Source organism: Oncorhynchus nerka, linkage group LG14 (assembly GCF_034236695.1).
Source record: "Oncorhynchus nerka isolate Pitt River linkage group LG14, Oner_Uvic_2.0, whole genome shotgun sequence".
Taxonomy (NCBI): domain Eukaryota; kingdom Metazoa; phylum Chordata; class Actinopteri; order Salmoniformes; family Salmonidae; genus Oncorhynchus; species Oncorhynchus nerka.
In genome coordinates, this window is record NC_088409.1 from 32,452,687 (window position 1) to 32,474,910 (window position 22,224).

The 22,224-nt window shown below is 44.1% G+C and overlaps 1 protein-coding gene across 1 annotated transcript in view; it reads left to right on the forward strand.

Moving 5' to 3' along the window:
* Window positions 1–332: 332 nt before the first annotated feature.
* The window catches only part of ascc3 (activating signal cointegrator 1 complex subunit 3), a 200,279-nt gene continuing 178,387 nt past the window's right edge, over window positions 333–22,224 (forward strand). Inside the window, exons 1-6 of the mRNA XM_065028002.1 lie at window positions 333–434; window positions 1,057–1,203; window positions 2,248–2,398; window positions 5,002–5,195; window positions 5,355–5,753; window positions 10,642–10,759. Of these exons, the coding sequence (XP_064884074.1) occupies window positions 1,114–1,203; window positions 2,248–2,398; window positions 5,002–5,195; window positions 5,355–5,753; window positions 10,642–10,759 (952 nt within the window). The 5' untranslated portion in view covers window positions 333–434; window positions 1,057–1,113. The remainder of the gene's footprint in view (window positions 435–1,056; window positions 1,204–2,247; window positions 2,399–5,001; window positions 5,196–5,354; window positions 5,754–10,641; window positions 10,760–22,224) is intronic.

Genomic DNA, 22,224 nt, shown 5'->3' on the forward strand with positions numbered 1-22,224 from the left:
ACACGGTTTATGGGCCAACCTTTGACCCACAGACCAGTTATCATCACTGATTAATAAACTTATAGCTAGAAAGGTGTAATTACATTCTTCTATTATTCCCCTACTCCAGGGGTTCCCAAACCTTTCCACGAAGGGACCCGTTTCATAACCCCAAAAATATACCTGTGAAAATAATATTTTTACAAATTAAAGGAGTTAGTTATCAGTATCTTTGATGCTACTGTAGGCAAATATAATTGTCATAAATACCTGTAGTTCGCTGATTTCTCTCTCACAAATCGATTACTGATGCCTTGCTTCTTGTATCGATTAATATGGATATTGTAGTCCTTTCCATGTCTACAGGCCTACAAGTATCCATAAATGTACTACAATACCCACTACGCCACCTTTGACGAACCATCTGATGTAAACGCTTCTGAAAGTGTAGAAACGTGAGTATTAAGTCCTTGCTGTCGTTACGAGTACAGGTACAATTTATCCATACACTCTTTGTTCGTATTATTATGATGACAAGTACCACACTGTCCTGCATTTGTGGCCATTGCATTGTATCGGGAGACGTGTTAAATTGAGCAGCTAACGTTAGCTGTTAGCTAACGCAAGTCTCTCCATTTGGTCTCACTCTAAATGTGCTAAGCTAGCTAGTTAGCTCATGTTAACTATTCTATTCATGTCTACAAAGTCACGTTGTTGACATTGAAATTACAGCATTTCTTTCAAAGACTCGTTTTGGCAAGTGGCTGTATTATTGTTAGCCACGACATGCATTGTCAGCTGAGCTAGCTAACTAATTTATGATGCTAGCCAGAGTTAGATAACGTTAGCTAGTTGTCAATGGAGTTGAGAGGCTGTCAGACCAAGCATTTTAGCTACGTTACCTAAATTGTTTACCCAACTCTTCAGTTATGACAGCATCTACGTAATGCATCTACGTAATCTTCCAATTGAAAACAAATCAAGTCTCTTTGTTGGTGGTGAGGGAAAATGTATTGTTTTGTTTACTCCGCTATTTGATTTTATACCCTAAATGTGAATATTTTTTAAATCTTTCAGATCAGAAATATACTGTGTTTGGTAGAATCTTATGGACCACAGAGTGGTAGGCAACCAATGTCTCCACCCCGGCTCACCGGCGCCCTGCGCTCCTTCTCTACTGTCAGCAAGCAGGAAGACTTCACTGAAGAAGTATATGATCTGAAGGTAAGGCTAACCCAAAGCAAGTTACATTATAGACCATATCTGACTAACCTTTGTGAATGGACACTATGGCAATTTAACAATATTGCAATGTTATTTTATCCCTAGTCTGGCTGTGCCAGCACCAAAACTCCAATAGGTTTGTAACATTGAATCGCGATAAAATCACAGTATCGATTCACAATACATATCATATTGGCACCGTAGTATTGTGATATCGCATCTTGAGGTCCCTAGAAATTCACCGCCCTGCTTTATTATAAGAGGGAGGTGGAGCTGATTACGTATGTGAATTAAGCTAATTGAGGAGGATGCTTTGGACTGTTGTGAACACAGGCTACTTGTAGTGTTTTTTTCACTCACTTCCCTCCTTGATATTGCTTTCTCCAGCTTTCTCCCATTTACCATACTACCTCTCTTTTCCTGTTATCTTCTTTAATCCGCTCTCTCTCTCTCCCATTTCACAATATATTCAAATCTTTGCCTCTGCCTCTATTCCCCTATTTTCTCCTCTCTCATTCTGATCGGGGGCTTGTTAAGTTGTTGGTGTGTATTGAGATACTTTGCTTAGGAGGAAATTGGGCCTGGTCCTCAGACCACCACCTCTTGCCCTGTTCTCCCAGTGCTAAATCCTCCACAGTGTGAAAACTGCTGCTTGAGGGAAAAGAGGGACTAATGAGGGTCGCTGGGAGATTATCAGTTAAAATTCTTTAGTTCTAGAGGACATAGAAGTGCTGATTGTAATAAAGGCATGGTGTTAATACTGCTGCCGCCCCTCCTTGCACTGAACCCCCTGACCTGATGAGCACTAATACCCAATGCTAAAGGAAAGGCTAATTTCAAAGTCGCTCGCTATGCAAGGAACTTAGCATGAGCTGCTGCACTATGTCTTTGAGTTATGAAAAGGACTTAGAATTACCCTCTGCTGTGTTTTTGTGTGTGATAGAGAGGGATATGCAGAGAGAGGTCACTGTGCATCCAATATCTATGTAGTTTCATGATAAATCTGTAACTTTATCCCCTTGCTGTCTGTTTGTCTTATGTTAGACCAAGCGTCTGAAGAGGCAGGAGCTGTTCTCCAGAGAGGGCCTGACATGGCAGAAGATAGTCCAGTTCTTCACTCAGCACCTGGAGAAGGCAGAGCAGCAGGCTGCAGCACAGGAGCTGAAGAGCATCCTACAGGCTGCCAAGCAGATAGGTAATCAACTCGCTTGACTGGCAGGGATGCACGTTCAGTCAAAGAGCACCATTTTAATGTTATGGTATCTGTGAGGGTGAATAGACAGTGTTTTCCCTAGGACTATTCCAAGCAGTGGCAAAGACAGTTGTTGTTTTGTAGACACCATCTGAAATGAAATTTTCCCTTTTAAAGAATTATAACCTTTAGACCAGCTTATGTTGCATGGCGGCTTTAAATGGGCTGAATCATGGGGTTGTCCATTCCATGGGGCGCCACCACTAAATTAATATAGGTTAAACACTGATAGGTAATAGGTAATCAACTCATTGGCTTGGATGATATACACTAAGCCAGGGGTGTCAAACTAATTTTGCCTCGAGGGCCGCATTTGGTCTTCACCGAGGTCCGAAGGGCCGCACTTAAATGTATTATATTTCCTCGCCGTCAAAATGTGCAATCGTCCTCTATAGTTTTTAGTCTCAAGACAAAGCACTGAGCCTCCCCTCCACTGTTGGGATTCAACCTCCTAGGGAGAGCTTGCTCCACCAAAAGGAACCGCAGGGACCGCCCCACAACGGCATTCAGATTTCCTGATATGACTTATAATTAGATTAGATGCAAATCCCCCACAACTCCTCCAGAAGTCGTACAGTGGTGCAACACACGGCCAACTCCTACTGCTCTTATTACTATTCTGATACTGCCTGATTGGGGGGGGAGATCTCTCTCTCTCTCACACACACACACACCCCCTCTGTCCCCCTAACCCCCGGGCGGAGCACCTCTGTAGTGTACAGGAAGAGACTGAGGCCCTGCAGGACACACGAGAAGGCATCTTTGAGGCTCCCTCAATTTGTCTCTCCTCGATTTTTCACGTCCTCTCTCCTCGATTCCTCACGTCCCCTCTCCTCACCTTCTCAAAACGCATTAGAGGAACGTGTTTTTAAAATGTATTTGTTATTATTTTTTGTGTGTGAATCTTACCCCCTTTTCCCCCCAATTTTGTAGTATCCAATTGTTAGTAGTTACTATCTTGTCTCATTGCTACAACTCCCGTACGGGCTCGGGAGAGACGAAAGTCAAAAGCCATGCATTCTCCGAAACACAACCCAACCAAGCCGCACTGCTTCTTAACACAGTGCGCATCCAACCCGGAAGCCAGCCGCACCAACGTGTAGGAGGAAACACCGTGCACCTGGCGACCTGGTTAGCGTGCGCTGTGCTCGGCCTGCCACAGGAGTCACTAGTTCGCGATGAGACAAGGATTTCCCTACCGGCCAAACCCTCCCTAACCCAGACGACGCTAGGCCAATTGTGCATCGCCCCATGGACCTCGCGGTCGCTCGGACCCAGGGTCTCTGGTGGCACAGCGATGCAGTGCCCTAGACCACTGCGCCACTCAGGAGGCCCCAGAGGATGTGTTTTGAGAAGGTGATGAGGAGAGAGGACACAAGGAATCGAGGGAAGACAAATTAAGAACAAGCCTGGGGTTTTAACAGCAGCTACATGTATGTGGGGGATCAAGAGCTCAGGATAGCTAGTAGAGGCTGACTACCTGGGGGTGTCATACAAGAGGCTTTCAACAGAGAATCAGGCCAGGGCCAGTATCTCTGAAAGATGCATAATCTAGTGTAGAAGCTTGATGCAGGTTCCTTAGCTAAGGTGTTTTAGTGGAGAATGTCAGGATGTTGTCAGAAAATAAGTGTACAGTACATTCTAACAATGGAGACATGCAGTAGGTCACTGAAACCATGTTGTACAGTTAGGATATGTACTTTGAAATGCTGTCTAAGAGCTCGCCAAGATAAGCATTATGGCCTGCCTACCTACCTCCTTGAAACCCTGTGATAAAAGTGCATTTTCATGAGAAAAAAAGCCAATTTTGTTCAATTTATTTTCTTTCTGTTCGCCACTATATTTTTTGTCTTCATCATTGAAAGTCTAGAGAGCCTTCCGCGATAATAAACATGTGTTTGGGATATTTTTGAAAGGTTCTTGACCATGCAATTTTTGTCCTTTTAATGTGCCCTTAGCCTCTGTCTCTACCTAGAGCGTAGAGAATAAAGTAAAGCTCCAAATCCCACTGAGAATGAAGATGAAAAACATCCATCGTGCCCTGACACACACAGTGGAGAGTGAGATGCTTTTAGGCCATTTTAATTGGCTTAAATCCTTTTCATCTGTATCTCTGCCTCTAAGTATGACCCTTTATCTTTCTCTCGCTCGCTCGCTCTCTTTCTCCCCTCTCTCCCTCTTCTCTTTTGGACAATTAGTCCCGATTCCCTCTAAATGAGCTACGGAGAGAGGACACGTTTCCGTCTTTCTCTGAGGAGCAGTGCTAGACAATGCTAGCGTTTTACTGCCGGGAACATACAGCAGTGCAGCAAGAAATGTCACATTGCTGTAGCCACTAGCCAGCTAGGTATCACTAATGGTAATGGTAATGGTAGTGGGTTTTCTGATAATCACAATGATCATCATCAGTGTCAGCATATTTGTGATGCTGATGGCAGCCCATATTGCCTCGGTTGAAGAGTGGGACTGAAGAAACTAGCCGAATAATAAATGATGATGGTATCTAGCTAACTAAATATCTTCTTGTTTCCCCATGTCTCTGGCAGTGGGGACAGAGCATGGCCAGGACACCATTGAGAGTGCTGCTGTCTTCCTGTTTGAGACGTTCCACAACAAGGACCATGTGGGTCACGAGGAGACTAGGGCCATCAAGCAGATGTTTGGGCCCTTCCCCTCCTCGGCAGCCGACGCCTCCTGTGCGGCTGTGTCCCGGGCTGTGGCCCCTCTGGGAGAGTCCCAGGTGGGACAACTGTAATACTGACTATATATAGGTCTACTTAAAATAAAATATGAAAAAAGTTACTTTTTGGTTTATACATTTTCTTCCTAGTATTTTATTATTCTACCATCATATTTTCCTTATAATTTATGCCTTTATTTATTTATTCATGTTTTAAAGGTGGAGGAGTTTGTTCGTTCCCAGAGCTCCTGTCGCGCCCCTCAGCGCGGCTCGGCCTTCGGACGCAACATCACCTTCTCCTATGACTGTTACACCCTGGACCCCCAGGAGGCCCTGCCCTGGGCGGGGGGCCCTGAGGACGAGACCCCTGGTGGAGGCCTGGACTTCCACAGCTTCCTCAACAACCACCAAGGTCGCAGGAGTAATGGGGGAGAGGCGGATGGAGGCAGGCTAAGCCCGGGAGGGGCTCAGAGCTCTGGGGATGGGACCATCCTGAGAGGGGAGGTGGAGAAGTACCTGAACGGAGGCAACATGATCTCCTCCAGCCCTGAGGAACTGTGCACCTCCCTGTTTGAGATGCTGGCCTCCACCAAGAGTGACGACGAGCTGCAGAATGAGGTGAGCAGCACCCTCTCACACCACCTTTACCTTATTCACACTATTATGCCGACCCAAACCTCAGTTATTCCTTGAACTTACCCATCTGGCCTCTGGGGGTTTAAACCCCAGGTCAGACCACATCCACTTTGGACCTCGTCTCCACGGCAGGTCAACCTTGGCCTTTAGCTCAGGGTGTGTGAGGTTGATGTGGTGCGTGTCTCATGCTAAAGATGACGTTTGGAGAGCTCTGGAGAGCTGACCTTAACATTGTAGGAGAGGAGGAAGATCTTACTGCTTCTCCAGGGAGGCCCCATCACCTAGGAAGGCTGCAGTATGCCTGACATACGCACAAGGATAAAGGCTGCAGTAGGCCTGACATGCACACCAGGATAAAGGCTGCACTAGGCCTGGCATGCACACCAGGATAAAGGCTGCAGTAGGCCTGGCATGCACACCAGGATAAAGGCTGCAGTATGCCTGGCATGCACACCAGGATAAAGGCTGCAGTATGCCTGACATGCACACCAGGATAAAGGCTGCAGTATGCCTGACATGCACACCAGGATAAAGGCAGCGGTATTGTATGCCACACAATAAGTGAAAGTGTTCAGGTTTAATGTTTGAGATTCTCTCAGGTTTTTAGAGGGTGGAAAGACCTTGGGTTTAGTGTATGTGGAAAGGATTTGCGCAGTTACCAATGAATCAAGACTAGCTAGAAGAACTGGGCTAGAAGTACTGGGCAACAACAGGCAATTAAGGCAGCACTTAGTCTGTGCTGAACCATGGTGTTATTGGGACATGTTGTTCACTTCTTCCACAAGAAAATAACACACTTACAGAGTGAGAGCGGGGGGGAGGGAGAGATGCCAGGTTGTGACAGAGGAGAGGAGAGGATGAATTGATGAGGCTCTGGGCAGAGCTCCCATCTCTTATACAGGTCCTTAATTTAGAGTCGTTCTCTCTCTCTCCCTCGCGCCCCTGCAGCCCACAAAAACACAAGGTCGCCACACACCTTAATTCATATAATTTATTAGTGGCTCTCTGTTCTGCTTGTTCTCCTCTACCCCCCTATCCAGCATCTAGTCTAAACGAGGTGTGTGTCTGTATGCGTGTGTGTTAGCAGTTAAAGATCAGGGTTAGAGTGCCCTCTGTAGGCCACCGCGCGCTCCTTCCTGTAGGCCACCGCGCGCTCCTTCCTGTAGGCCACCGCGCGCTCCTTCCTGTAGGCCACCGCGCGCTCCTTCCTGTAGTCCACCGCGCGCTCCTTCCTGTAGTCCACCGCGCGCTCCTTCCTGTAGTCCACCGCGCGCTCCTTCCTGTAGTCCACCGCGCGCTCCTTCCTGTAGGCCCACCGCGCGCTCCTTCCTGTAGGCCCACCGCGCGCTCCTTCCTGTAGGCCCACCGCGCGCTCCTTCCTGTAGGCCCACCGCGCGCTCCTTCCTGTAGGCCCACCGCGCGCTCCTTCCTGTAGGCCCACCGCGCGCTCCTTCCTGTAGGCCCACCCGCGCTCCTTCCACCGCGCGCTCCTTCCTGTAGGCCCACCGCGCGCTCCTTCCTGTAGGCCCACCGCGCGCTCCTTCCTGTAGGCCCACCGCGCGCTCCTTCCTGTAGGCCCACCGCGCGCTCCTTCCTGTAGGCCCACCGCACGCTCCTTCCTGTAGGCCCACCGCACGCTCCTTCCTGTAGGCCACATGCTGAGACCTCTGACAATGAGATTTCATCCATAACTTTCCCTCCTGAATTAGATGAACAGTGTCTAATTCTGTCCTCTTGAGTCCTTCTCCCTCCCTTTCTCTTTCCTTCTCTACACGGCAGACAGTGTAGGTTTTACTAATACCTGAGTCTACATTCTCTTCTAATGTTCTTCACGTAGCTGACATTTGGAAGCCAACTCTCCTACTGACATCTTTAGATGTGGAGTGCCCTTTGTGTGTGTGCACTCCACGCACCTCTCTGCGAGTGACTCCAAATTCAACAGCAATGTTTAAAGGGTCTGTACCATTACATGTGACAGAGGATAAACCCCCGCTTTTTATTTTATTTTATTACCTCTCATTTGTACCCCTGGAATGATGACATTTGCTGCAATAGCAGTGGCTTGAGAAAGAGAGCTTGGTTTTAAAGCTACGTTTTTGGTGGTTGTGAAAAGAGCTGTAGCTCCATTAAAGCACCAGGATATAGACTTGATGAGTAATTATATTCCTAGTTTTGACTGCGCTAAGACATACTGTATGCGGGTGTGCTGCTTGTATGGCAGTCTCATCCAACATTTGTATTATAACCAGTGATCTATGTGGTCCCTGATAGTTGCCTGTCTTCCTGAAAGCTTGTTGTAGCCTATGCGTTTTCTAGAACAATCTATGGTTCACCTAATATATCAGCCTCATCCAGGCTTAAAGGTAAAAAAAAAAAAAAATCCTTCAGGGTGGTTAGGTCTGTGAGCTCCTTCCTTCTAAGGGGAAAACTGTCTCTCACTCCCAGTGGACTCCTCTGTCCTCCTCACCTTTCCTTCTAGGCTGAGAGGATCCAATGAACTTCAAGGACAGAATTCATGAGTGCCCATAAAAATAAAAAAAATTCTCCGGGCAGCAGGTGAAAAACAGAACAAGAATAACAACACAGTCCCGGGGTCATTCCACCTCAAAAAGCACAAGGATTTCAACACCCACCACCTCAGATTGTTCTGAAATCATTTCTGTAGTAAGAAACAGAAGTTTACAGATCATTTTGTGACATCCAATTGGTAGTTAGTCTTGTCCCATCTCTGAGCCAATCCTCCTCCGAAACACGACCCTGCCAAGTCAAACTGCTTCTTGACACTGCTCACTTAACCCAGAAGCCAGCCACACCAATGTGTCTGAGGAAATACCGTACAGCTAACGACAGCAGTCAGCGTGCATGCACCCTGCCCGCCACAAGGAGTCACTAGAGCGGGATGGAGACCCTGCACCATTATTTTGTTCAAATATAATTTGATCTCTGAGAAATTAAGCTAATTGATTGCACCCAAATTCATTAAATATAGTACATAACATCCGATTTGGACCTAAAAGAATTCTGACAATGAGTAAGACATGCGGATTCCAAAGCATTTGTCAAAAGGCCACCCCCCCCAATGCCAAATCTTATGTTTCTAACTACAGAAATTATTTCGGAACAATCTGAGATTGTGGGTGTCATTGCTTTCTGAAACGACATGGAACGACCCTCCAGTCACTGAGAGGGAAAGGACTTTGGAGACAGAATAAAACCAAGACCCAGCACACCGAAACAAAGACTACCCTTCACAAAGGAGGGCGGGTGACCTGTCACCTGCCATCATCAAAGTGCGTCTGTTGTTTGGCTCCCCTACCGCGGTGGCTAACCAAGTCCCCAGAGGATGTGGAAAAGCAAAAGAGCAAAGACTCTCTTTCCATCCATTTATCCATCTGCAAACTGAAAAGCATGGATTGAATGATCAGTTTTGTATTATATTTTATTATTTCAAAACAAATGTATGCAGGATATAAAACATTCTGAATATATTCAAGACTGCTCATATCTTCTAATGTCAGGTACTATGTGGGTTTTGATGTCTCATTGAGTACGGTTACATGCACATAAACGATTTCCCTAATAATCATGTTTATATATGGACACATCTGAAGTCAGTCTTCCTGATGGGACTTAAATAAATACCGAAAATCGGCAATCAAAATAAACGTTCTACCACAACGATCATGTTATTTTTGTGGAGCCAAATTGAGTTTGGACATAAAGTTTGTATGTGAAAATGAATTCTAAGATTCATGTGCTGGTAAATGTGCAGATCAATTACACCGCTGGAACACAGATTAAACTGTTTACATCTCCTAATAATTCCAGATTGGTTAGAAAACTAGGTGTTTTATTTGGTGGATGCTTACTTTGATATATACTTTTCGCTGATTTAACATAAGCAGAGTAAAGTGTTGACATGACTTGCATAATCTGCATCCTGCCATAATCAGTTTAATATATTACACTGGGTTCACTAAACAATAGGAACACCTTCCTAATATTGAGTTGCACCCCCTTTTGCCTTCAGAACAGCCTCAATTCATCAGGGCATGGACTCTACAAGGTGTCGAAAGCATTCCACAGGGATGTTGGCCCATGTTGACTCCAATGCTTCCCACAGTTGTCAAGTTGGCTGGATGTCCTTTGGGTGGTGGACCTTACTTGATACACACAGGAAACGGTTGAGCGTGAAAAACCCAGCAGCATTGCAGTTCTTGACATACTCAAACTGGTGCGCCTGGCATCTACTATCATACCCCGTTCAAAGGCACTTAAACCTTTAGGCTGTCATTGTAAATAAGAATTTGTTCTTAACTGACTTGCCTAGTTAAATAAAGATTGTTTAAATTTTTCTTTTTTTAAATGTTTTATGTTTTGTACACTGTATATTAGTGTGCATGTAAACATACTCATTGTGTCTGTTGCACACAGCATTTCCACCCCCTATGGTTAATACTGTATGTTTCTCTCCTGTGCTAGCCAGCTCCTAGCTCAGTGATCGCTTCCCTCCCAGTCAGGTTTACTGTTGTTTTGCTGTCCCCAGCCAGCTAAGTGCCAGGTGGCTGTGTTTGGGGGGCTAAGCGGCACAGCATTATTCTGTCTCAGGCCCAGACTTACTTTGGGCATGGTAATCACCAGGTGTTCATTCTTGGCACTGCAAGCATGTGTTTGGAGGGGAGGATGGAGGTTGAACCATAGGATGTGTTTGTTTACTGCTTTAGTGTTTTTGGCTTAAGCACACCATGTCTCCCACTCTCTCTCTCTCTCATATCTCTCTTCATCTTCTCTCTCATATCTCTCTTCATCTCCCCCCTCTCTCTCTGCTCCTCTATCTCGCTCTTTGAATCTCTCTCTCGCTCTCATCCAGCTGTTTGAGCTACTGGGCCCAGAGGGATTTGAGATGATCTCTGTTCTCCTCCAGAGAAGGTCTTCCATCGTGGACTCTCTCCTTTCCATCCCTGCAGACAGGATCAACTACCCACCAGGTGAGTCAGACCCCACCCCCTGCACCAGAGGCATCCAGGTCATCTCCATAGAAACCAGAGATCCACACTCTCGGAGAGCAGTGGGGTAGAGTATCGTTGATGAATTAAACTGTAGATAATTGGTTTGAAATTCAGTCTACCTACCTAGACAAATCTTGACATTCATCATTGATTTAAAAAAAATAAATAAATAAAAAAATATTTTGCCTGTCACTACCCCGGATTTGGAGGACCACTTTTAATATTAGGCGTTTTTTATTTAAATGTTTTATACTTATTTACCCCAACCTTCATCATTGTCAGGGTCTTCTCAAGGGAAGGAGAGGGTGATGTATGATAGGGTCACTAAGGTTGACTCTTGGCTATGCATTTCTCAGCAGGGTCATGACCTTTAACAACTGGTCCATGTTTGGATGTTAATCCCTACAACATAAACGGCACAGTCCAGCTCCAACAACCCTTAAAGATTTATATGAGGGTTTGATGTAAAAATCAATATTAGACTCTGTAAATCTTTGATGGTGTCCAGTACTCTACTACAGAGAGGTACAGTATGAAACGCACAGTGTCCCTGTCTCTTTGTCATGGGTGAAGGTTGGTAAAGCTGTAGCCTACTAAGGAATACAATTACAAATACTCCCCTACCGCTATTCAAGATGGAAAATGTGTTAATTTTATGTACATTTCACGTAACTCTGAAAAGGCTATTCACCATCCTCTCTACCCAAAGGTTAAACGTTCCACCTTATTTTCTGTTCTATATCAGCCCCCCCCACTCCCTCCCTCCCCCATCGTTCTCTCATTTCTTTGTTCCCATCACCTACCCCTCAGGTCTGTTTTGGAGCTGGGTATTGCTCTCATTTTCTGCATGATTGTCAAACGGCTCAATACACTGAAAAGCTATTACCTAAAGATAGCCTATTAAGCTTAGCTCCCTCCTTCATTATTTCTCTAGGTTTTTGGGGAGGAGGTTGGGGGATGAGGGTCAGGGGTTGGGGGAGGTAATGCACCATGATCCATTTAAGTCCAAGATAGTCATCTCCAGCACTAGACCAGTCACTCTCTTTTTGCCCCTCTTGCCTTCCACTACTTCTCACAAATCAGAGAAAATGTAGCAAAGTAGGATTTCACTCTATAGACAAATACCTGGCTCATGCCTTGTATAGTATTACTGTCCCCACGATGAAATCTGGAAGGGGACTGTAGCTCTGTGTCCATCCTTTAGTATGTTCATCACATGCAATATCTCAGACAGCAGTGGCCCGATTTGGTGAAACTTTGGTGAATCTTTGGTGATCTTGCCATAGAGATCCGGCATGTACACAATTACACTGATTGGCCCAAGGGGGGTACTGTAGTAATATACTGAAATTCCAAACTTTGAACAAGCATATCCTGTCCCGTTTGAGCTACTGTCATGGAGTGAGGTGTTGTTATATGCATCCCCTCATGAGCAACACGTTTCTATAAGCTCTGCCCGTTAGTTTTTCTGCTAATTAGACATTTTGTCCTTGCACCAAACCAACATTCGAACAAGCATAGCTCCTGCCCCGTTTGAGCTACAGTCATGGAGTTTTGGACATGTAAACATCTTCTCATGAGAAACAAGTTTCCCATAATTACCTATATCATTTTGGTACTTACAAATAGAATGTCTTTCCACACAACATATGTTGGAATAATTGACACAGGGAGGAGCGCCACATCATTCGTGGGGGACAACATGTTCACTGTAGACCAGTTATTATACTGAGGGGTGGCATTATCCTTTAGCCGTTCCTAGATCTGTTTTTACTGTCTTGCCAACTCCTATGATCAGTGTCCAGCACAAATGGATCTGGGACCAGGCTAGTACCAGAGAATACACTGACTTGGTTGGTGCTGAAGTGTTCTCCCCTGTACTAGGATATGTGCCCTGCTGTAACTTAGCTATGCTGATCTGCTCCTTCCTCTGTACATACAGTAGCCTATGTAGTTCAGTGTAGTATCCTCTCTACATTATTCAGTCTTCTCTATTGCTCTCCCCCTGTTGCTTGGAGCTGAGCTGACTGGATCATATTAAGGCTGTTGCCCCTGTAGTTCACTGTTTCCCAGGCTTTGCCTACAGAGTACACTGACTGTTTTATATTGAAGTTACTTCCTCCATGGCCTGTAGCTGAATTCAGTCAGTGATTTCAGTCTGTATTTCCCCACAGCATGGAACTGATTCTACTGGATGTTACTGAAGGTGTTCCCTGTGTAGCACAGTGAGCCCAGTGCCTGACTGTTATTTTTCATACACTGAACCCCATGCTGAGCTAGCAGTATCACTCCTCGTCTCTCCTGCTTTCTGTCTCCTCTTTTTGGAGATGTTTTCTTCGCTTGGAGGCTAATAGTTTTTTTTTAACCCTTGAAATGTGAACTAAGCTGTGAGTAGCTGAAGATGTGTGTGGGAGGATAAGGATGGACAATTTGTCGTCGGTTCCAAATCGTAGGCAGGCATCAAAGAAATTGAAAAAATATATAAATAAAGCTGGAATTGTAGTTTTTCCGAACATTTCTATATATTTGTATAGCCTAAGGGATTTATGTTATCTATTGGAGTCATTCATTTCCCACATCCTACATTTACAGCGGTGGTTGTGATACTGTAAATGAACCACCTAATTTAAAGGCCCAGTTCAATCAGAAATGAGATTGACCTGCGTGTGAGCGAGAATACTGTGAAATTGTAAATGCGTTACTAGACCAATGAGTTCCAAAGCTCTCTGCCAATAACAGCTAGTTTTCAGGTTCCCCCTCTCCACTCAGACAACTCCCAGACAGTCCTAGCAAAATTCTAGCATGAGAAATTGCTCTTTGCTAAGAAGCTATTTTTGTTTATTTTTTTCCCCTCCACCATTTCCATTGAAAACAATCACAGTAAGGTACTTAATAATTGTTACCCAGAAATCATTTGATATTGAGCCAAAAAACAGTCTGTATTGGACTTGTAGCCCTTTCCACTCGTACCCCAAAATTGGAATGCAGTGGCTGTACAGTAACATGCTATACATGACGTCAGAGCTCTGTGTCTCTGCTTCACATTATTTAAAAATAATCACGGTTTTCGGTTTCGATGATAAAAATGAAATAATAAATGCACTATGCGTTATGTGGGTTGAATGCTGTATCAACATAGAAGTCCCATGATGGTGGTGACTGCCCATTTTAGTGCTTCTCACTTTATTAAGCTTCATTTATTCACATTACATTAGTTTAATTCAATATTTCAGTTGTTGTGTATATTACATTTGTTTTATTCAATGACTTTATCGTTTCATTCCAAGTCATCTCATCTCTATAGAGCTGCTGCCTATGTTGTCTGCCAAAACCACTATTTTAGTGGTTCTTCAAAGTAATTAAGGCATTCTTTAATGGCAGCTGAATCTATGTCACTTAGATCATGTGTTTTCAGATAGATACCTCGTGCATTTAGCATGTGTAAAAGAATACACAGACCGGACATGTAAGCGTACAATGGATTATGGTCATTGTAGTTAATTCCCAAGTTTTGTGCTGTAAACTATGTTGAATATTGGCTCCCTACTACATCGCAGTTAGGGTTTGATCAGACTGATCTCTAGAAAAACTGCGCATTGAGCTAGCTCACAGAAAAAACCCAAACCAAATGGACTAAAAATAATTTTACACCATTTTGGATCATCGCGCTACAAGAAGTTGCCCCCATCCCTTCCAGTAATTGGCAACTTTTGTACTTTTGTTGTCCGAGTGAGCAATATGCTGTACATCAGGATGACTCAATGTATTTTGAAAGGTGATACACTGAGAATTATAATAAATACAGCTTTGATGTATAGGGTTAGTCTTACTGGGGTCCTACACACAACAAAAAATACTTTACACACAAAAGACATATGTAGTGTGTGTGTGTGTGTGTGTGTGCATCTGTCTCACATGTGATAGGTGACCATATGACTGGACAATAATCAAGATAAGATAAAACTAGAGCCTGCAGGACTTGACCATATGACTGGACAATAATCAAGATAAGATAAAACTAGAGCCTGCAGGACTTGACCATATGACTGGACAATAATCAAGATAAGATAAAACTAGAGCCTGCAGGACTTGACCATATGACTGGACAATAATCAAGATAAGATAAAACTAGAGCCTACAGGACTTGACCATATGACTGGACAATAATCAAGATAAGATAAAACTAGAGCCTGCAGGACTTCACCATGTGACTGGACAATAATCAAGATAAGATAAAACTAGAGCTTGCAGGACTTGCTTTGTGGAGTGTGGTGTCAACAAAGCAGAGCATTTCTTTATTACGGATGTCATACAAGCAAGCCACATTTCCATATTCTATATTGTACAACTCGTGCTTTTACACCTGCATTGTTGTTTGCTGTTTGGGGTTTTAGGCTGGGTTTCTGTACAGCACTTTGAGATATCAGCTGATGTACGAAGGGCTATATAAATAAATTTGTTTTGATTTTGATTTGATGTAAACTTTGATGATCACTATGTTGGATGTAGTTATAAGATGACATGGCATCATACCCTTGGTTGTTCTGAACAGAATGAGCCTATCTTTGGCTATTGTGAAAATGTGTTGGGGCACACCCACCTGGATGCACTTGAATGACTTATTTTTATGTGCACCAAAATGATGATTTGTTTTCCCTGAATTGCATTGTGAAAGCCTAACTGTAAGATAGTATTTTAGAACTTAGCTCGTCATGTTGGCAATAGAACAAGCTTTGACATGATGCCTTGTTTCAGGTGAACTGTTTGTGTCCTCACCTTTGGTCTAATATTTTCATAATCTCCAAACTGTTCCCTTTCAGTTGCTACCATGGTTATGCATATGCTCTTCATATTTCTTCTGCAAGAAACATTTCAACGTAGCCCTATTCGTATAGGCCATTTCTTCTGCAAGAAACATTTCAACGTAGCCCTATTCGTATAGGCCATTTCTTCTGCAAGAAACATTTCAACGTAGCCCTATTCGTATAGGCCATTTCTTCTGCAAGAAACATTTCAACGTAGCCCTACTCGTATAGGCCAATTCTCACGTTTTTAAAGGGTTGGACTTAGTAACTCAAGAGTAAATCGTTATCGGTTTGTGTGCAATTCATTAGTATGTGTATTTAATCAATCAATCTGTGTGTAATTAAGCAGTATAAATCATTAATTAGCTGTGGTTGGTTCTATGGTACCTGAGCCTAGGTGTGGTATCAAGTGCCAGGTCGTTTTGACCAGGGAATGAAGCTAAGGTATACTGGGCAGGTAGACGCACCACAATCGTCTCTTACCTGATTGGACTGGATAGGTAGCCTAGATAATCACTAGCCTGTGCACAGTGGTACAAAACTGATTGCAATGTCGTCGTTAATGATGACGTAATCCGGTTGTGATTATGTCATTTCAACCAGCTTTGACACAATCTAGTGCTTCATTTGGCTCAGGTGAAGTTTTAATTGATTTATTTGATTTATTTCACCTTTATTTAAACAGGTAGGCCAGTTCTCATTTACAACTGCGACATGGCCAAAAATAAAGCATAGCAGTGCGACGGAAACAACAGCCGGTTCCACCATATTAGGCTGTATCTGTTTTCTTTACGTTACCATTTTGGAACTACTTTATCTCTGGGTGTTAGTCACTTGGGCTTTATCTCTGGGGCATCCTAAAGGGCTTGTGTTATGTTTTTTCGTACTGCATCAAGCTCTAGGTCACTTGTGTTCCATGATACTTTATCTCTGGACCGTACTGCATCCTAAAGTCTTCACTTCTCTAGGTCACTTGTGTTCCATGATACTTTATCTCTGGACCGTACTGCATCCTAAAGTCTTCACTTCTCTAGGTCACTTGTGTTCCATGATACTTTATCTCTGGACCGTACTGCATCCTAAAGTCTTCACTTCTCTAGGTCACTTGTGTTCCATGATACTTTATCTCTGGACCGTACTGTATCCTAAAGTCTTCACTTCTCTAGGTCACTTGTGTTCCATGATACTTTATCTCTGGACCGTACTGCATCCTAAAGTCTTCACTTCTCTGGGTCACTTCTGTTCCATGATACTTTATCTCTGGACTGTACTGCATCCTAAAGTCTTCACTTCTCTAGGTCACTTCCAGCCCCTGGAAAAATGAGCTGAGTGTGGTGAACTAAAAGTTCATTTTTAATATTGAATCACTTTGATATATTAACTTCCTTTTACACTGTTGGGGCAGTGGTTGGTGGTAAACCTTTAGAGTGTATAAGGGCTGATTGGCCTACTTTAGCTTACTTGCCTCTTCCGCTCTTTGTCATGTATTGACCACAGAGAAGAGAGACGGAGGATGTTTTCTGGGTTGTTTTTTTTTTCTTTTTTTTCCCTTCCATCCACAATTCACGTTACACGCATGGAGAAGAAGTGGTGATAGGCTTCTTCTCTTTTCGCTTGTCAAAGTTCACCTGCCTGCCAGACGGCTTTTGAGATTAATGTTGCCTTGACGACAGAGTGGAGAGGTCAGGAGGGGCTAAAAGAGGCTGATTAAATTTCCCACTTTCTGCATTCCATCAAATAAGTGGGATTTGGTGGGAGGGTCTGTCAACTGCTGATTAGCTTTCAAATTGAAAACTACTTAATCGTCATGTTGGTAAATACATGTACTCTGCCTGATGGCTGTTTTTACAGATTTCTAAATGAGAATTGAAATCTGTGCAGCATACTCCAACTCAAGTGATTCAGCTTGGTAGTACTACTGATGAAGGCAGGAGATGGTGAGACGCTTATCTTCTGTGATTTGCTTCCCAGGAAGGTTCATAGATATGGATAGTGTTCTATATATAGAATTATTATGACAAAGAATAGACTCTTCATCTCTTCTCTAAGCTCTCCCTGAGCTTATGGCCTTTAAATCATGTTTGAGTAATGAAGCACACACACGCCGTCTCTTGAGTAAAAAAAGAAACGGAGGGAATTTGAGCTGTTCAGGGTGAACTTAATCATTGCTGACATGGTCACAAACTAGTTAGTATCTCTGTAGACAAACGGTCAGGCAGCGAATCACGCACTGCACCGTCAGCCAGCCCTCTCAGTACTATGGAACTGTTTGTGGAACATGTTCTACATATTAAAATGAGCCAAGACGTGGCTTGCAAGAGTTCCGCTTTCTCATTCAGACACACACTCACGTGGTAGGCACACAGACACACACTCACGTGGTAGGCACACACACACACACTCACGTGGTAGGCACACACACACACACTCACGTGGTAGGCACACACACACACACACTCACGTGGTAGGCACACACAGACACACTCACGTGGTAGGCACACAGACCCACATTCATGCATGCATTAGGCGTGTGCACACATGCACACAGGTCCTTAACACGCACGTGCGCACACACACCACTTCACACATCCTATTCCAGAGTGAGCTCGTTGGTTTACTTCCTCGTTGGTTTACTCCCCTGCTCTATCGACATGCTAGAGCATGTTTTTGATAATTGCTCAGTATCTGTTTACATTTGTTTAGAAAGTGGTAACCACAAGGGGGAAGAAGCTCAATTTGAATGCAGCAAATTCCCCAATCATATCTAGCAAACCCAATAGATGTGGAACGCAGCAGCACAGAGCTCACACAGATCAAGAGAGTGAGCGGGTGAGCGAGCCACATGAAAGGGAAGATGGAGAGAAAGGAGGGGTGTAGATGTACAACCACAGTGTCAGCGGGGGCTAAGAGAGGGGTGCTGGGGTGTACAGTCGTGACCGTGTCCCAAATGTAGGGGTAAAGAAAGGAGAAGAGCTGCTGCCTTTGAGATGGAAATGGACGTGAAGGTGGAGAGGGTGTCAGAGGGCTGGATGAAAAATTCTGGATGAAAAAATCCTTTTTGAGTTTTGATGGGCTGGGAGAAAGTGAGAGAGCGAGAGGGAGGATGGACCGGCACTGACAGGGAGTTAGTTTTTAATCTAAATTATTTTTACTCTCATTCCAGTGTTACAGGGAGGGGAGGATGATCAAATCTGGTCCTCCTACTTGACAGACAAGGCCTACTTCACACACTAGCTCAGACTGAAGGTTCATTTGTTAAGACCTATACAATCTTGTTGGGATTTCACATATTTACTTAACTAATTAAACCATATTCAGTGGTTCCTCATGCTGTGTTACTGTAAAGGACTTTGTGACAAATGTTACTGTGAACATGGCTACATAAATACGTAAGATTTATTGATTGATTGGATAAATTAATTAATATCCATTCTTGTTTTTCTACTCTCACCATTTTTATTCTCCAAATAGCTTGTCTAAATGTAGGGCTTGAGTACACAGTGCAGTGGTCCAGTCCTCATTTCCTCCCTGTTCCATCTGATTCAGATATGTTAACCCCAGCTCCCAGTGGGTCAGTTGACTGCATTTCATTAGGGATTAGGAAGGGGCCTGTTTCCTGAAACCGGGAGGGGGAGTGATGGTAGTGTTACTGTGTCAGAACCACTGACCAGTCTCTGCTCATTCTGGCAGGACAGAAAGATGGGACAAACAGAAATGCATATGTGGCCACTGGGAGGCTGCACGCACCTATGAGATTGGATAATTTCACACTCTAACCAATCCTGTTAGAGATAGCTGAATGCACTATAGATTGATGTAGGACAGTGGACTGACAGAATAAGGGATCAGATGGGTGTAGGACAGTAGACTGACAGAATAAGGGATCAGATGGGTGTAGGACAGTAGACTGACAGAATAAGGGATCAGATGGGTGTAGGACAGTGGACTGACAGACTAAGGGCTCAGATGGGTGTAGGACAGTAGACTGACAGAATAAGGGATCAGATGGGTGTAGGACAGTGGACTGACAGAATAAGGGATCAGATGGGTGTAGGACAGTGGACTGACAGAATAAGGGATCAGATAGGTGTAGGACAGTGGACTGACAGAATAAGGGATCAGATGGGTGTAGGACAGTAGACTGACAGAATAAGGGATCAGATGGGTGTAGGACAGTAGACTGACAGAATAAGGGATCAGTAGACTGAGAATAAGGGATCAGATGGGTGTAGGACAGTAGACTGACAGAATAAGGGATCAGATGGGTGTAGGACAGTAGACTGACAGAATAAGGGATCAGATGGGTGTAGGACAGTGGACTGACAGAATAAGGGATCAGATGGGTGTAGGACAGTGGACTGGGTGGGTGGTGAGACACCGGAGAGCATGATGTACAACACACTGACATGCTGCTGTCCAGCAGGGTTCAACATTACAGAACACACTATTGTGTAGAACAGATAGGATTATTGCAAGTACAATAGGGAAGGATGTTAGCTATGTTCATTAACATTTCTACCTCTAGCTTTGGGAATGTTTGACCTGCCTGAATACACACGAGCAGAGGAGGCTGGTTGGAGGAGCTAATGAAGGACAGGCTCATTCTAATGGCTGAAATTGTATTAATGGAACAGTATAAAACATATGGAAATCACTTCCATTTATTTCATTCCAGACATTATAATGAGACCATTCTCCTATAGCTCCTTCCACCAGTCTCCTCTGCACAGCAGTGTCTAGGACTATTCTCCTCCTGCCAGGTAGAAGCCCTGCTGCTCTCCCATGGAGCAGAGGTTTCCCAGGCAGACCTCTTCTCATCCATCCACAGCTTGTTGGTTCACCAGCCAGGAGTGTTTTTTCAGGACACTTGAATCTTCACTGACCCCAGTCTCCATATCAGCCCTAGCTTACAGTAAGCCCTGTGTTTGTGACGTTGTCTTTCCCAGCAGACAGTAAAGAAGGACGGGTAAGGGCAGGGATGGGCAACTCCATTCCTCTGGGCCTGATTTGGTGTCACACTTTTTCTCCATCCCTACCAAACACAGCTGATTAATCAAATTGCATTCTAAACTGAAGATCATCATTAGGTGATTATTGGAGTCAAGTGTGTTAGCTGGGGCAAAACTATGACACCAGTCAGGCCCTCGAGGAATGGAATTGCCCACCCCTGGGTTAGGGGGTGATTGGAGGCATGCCCTGTTGTAGAGCTGCTAATTAAACCTGCCTCTCTGCGCATAACTAACAAAGCAGCAGTAGTAATGAGGAAGAGTCTAATTAGCGGGTCAAGATCGGCGATAGCGCATCTGGCAACCGGAGCCAAGCGTCTCTAGCTGGGCGGGGAAGGTAAGACGTCTGTGGTTGACCTGCCCAGTCTAGTAGCCATGTGAACCCTACAGTTGTTTGTTTTGGTGTGTGTGTCCCACCGTGTGTCCAGTTTAGTAGTGATCCCTGAAGTTTCCGCAGGTGGGGCAATACTGGTGGTCCCAGCCAGAACCAGCTGTCAGTTAAAACCTGACATGAATAGCCTCCAGTTGTCTGTCTGTGTGTGTGACTTTGTTTGTGTTTCTCTTTCTGTGCATGCAGGGGTGCAACTTGGGTTTGATAAGGGGGGAGTAACCTAGCGGGGGGTCTGGGTGTTCCTCCCTCAAACTTGTTTGAGGGGGGGGGGGGGGTGGTATCTAAAGCTCATTTTCTGCATTTCTACTAGGGCTGTCCCCAAATAAAAATAATCTTGGTCGACCAGGATTAGTCTTTTTCTTTTGAACAATTAATTAGTCCACAATTTTAAATCTGTATTTTTCTATGCATAAATGTTTCTATATTTTAATAAAATCAACTATGTGCTGAACTTGTGTGATGCTTTAAGCACGTTGTTTGATTAAATAAGACACAACTGATTCAAGAGGGAGCCAGAGATCAAGATAGCCCAAACAGAGAAAAAAAACCTTGTTCCCTACCCTTCTACCACTGCTGCTGATCTTCGCAGATTCTGCCATTATGCTCCTGAAGTTGCCTGAAATAGGCTACACCAGCAGTCGGGAGCCTAATACATTTGGAGTGCCAATTTATCTTATCATTTCTACCAGTCTGAATGCCAGTTAGGATTTTCATATGCACATTTTCGTGGAACAGTTGAATTTAATTTATAATGGTCTTTGTATCTCAAAATCATTGTCTGTGGTTAATCTGCATTATATCTAAATGAAAATTATACCAGTCTAAAAGTAGCTGTTTTATTGCTATGTAAAAATAGCCTACAAAACCAACACAAAAGCATTGCAGCCTGCAGGTAGAAAATATCCTGATAAAAATAAATATCCTATAAATCACATTGGCTACACATGGCCTGTCTGCAACAAACTTGAAACGCATCAGCTGGGTCGCCCTAAAACTTGTGCTAGAAAACCTTGAGACATTGTATAACATATTCTGGGGCCCCAGAGTTTCCTGCGCCAGTGAGCTCGGGACAGACACAGCTGTAGGCTATTTGTGCAAGGGAAAATAAGTAATCGGGGGTTTTATGACGTTTCCACTGGATCAGAGCATTACATTTTTCCCTTTCATGCCGAGTGGTTATCGAAAGGGAGAGAATTGGAAATATTGTCCATGCTTTCAGTAACTTTTGTCATTCTCAATTGA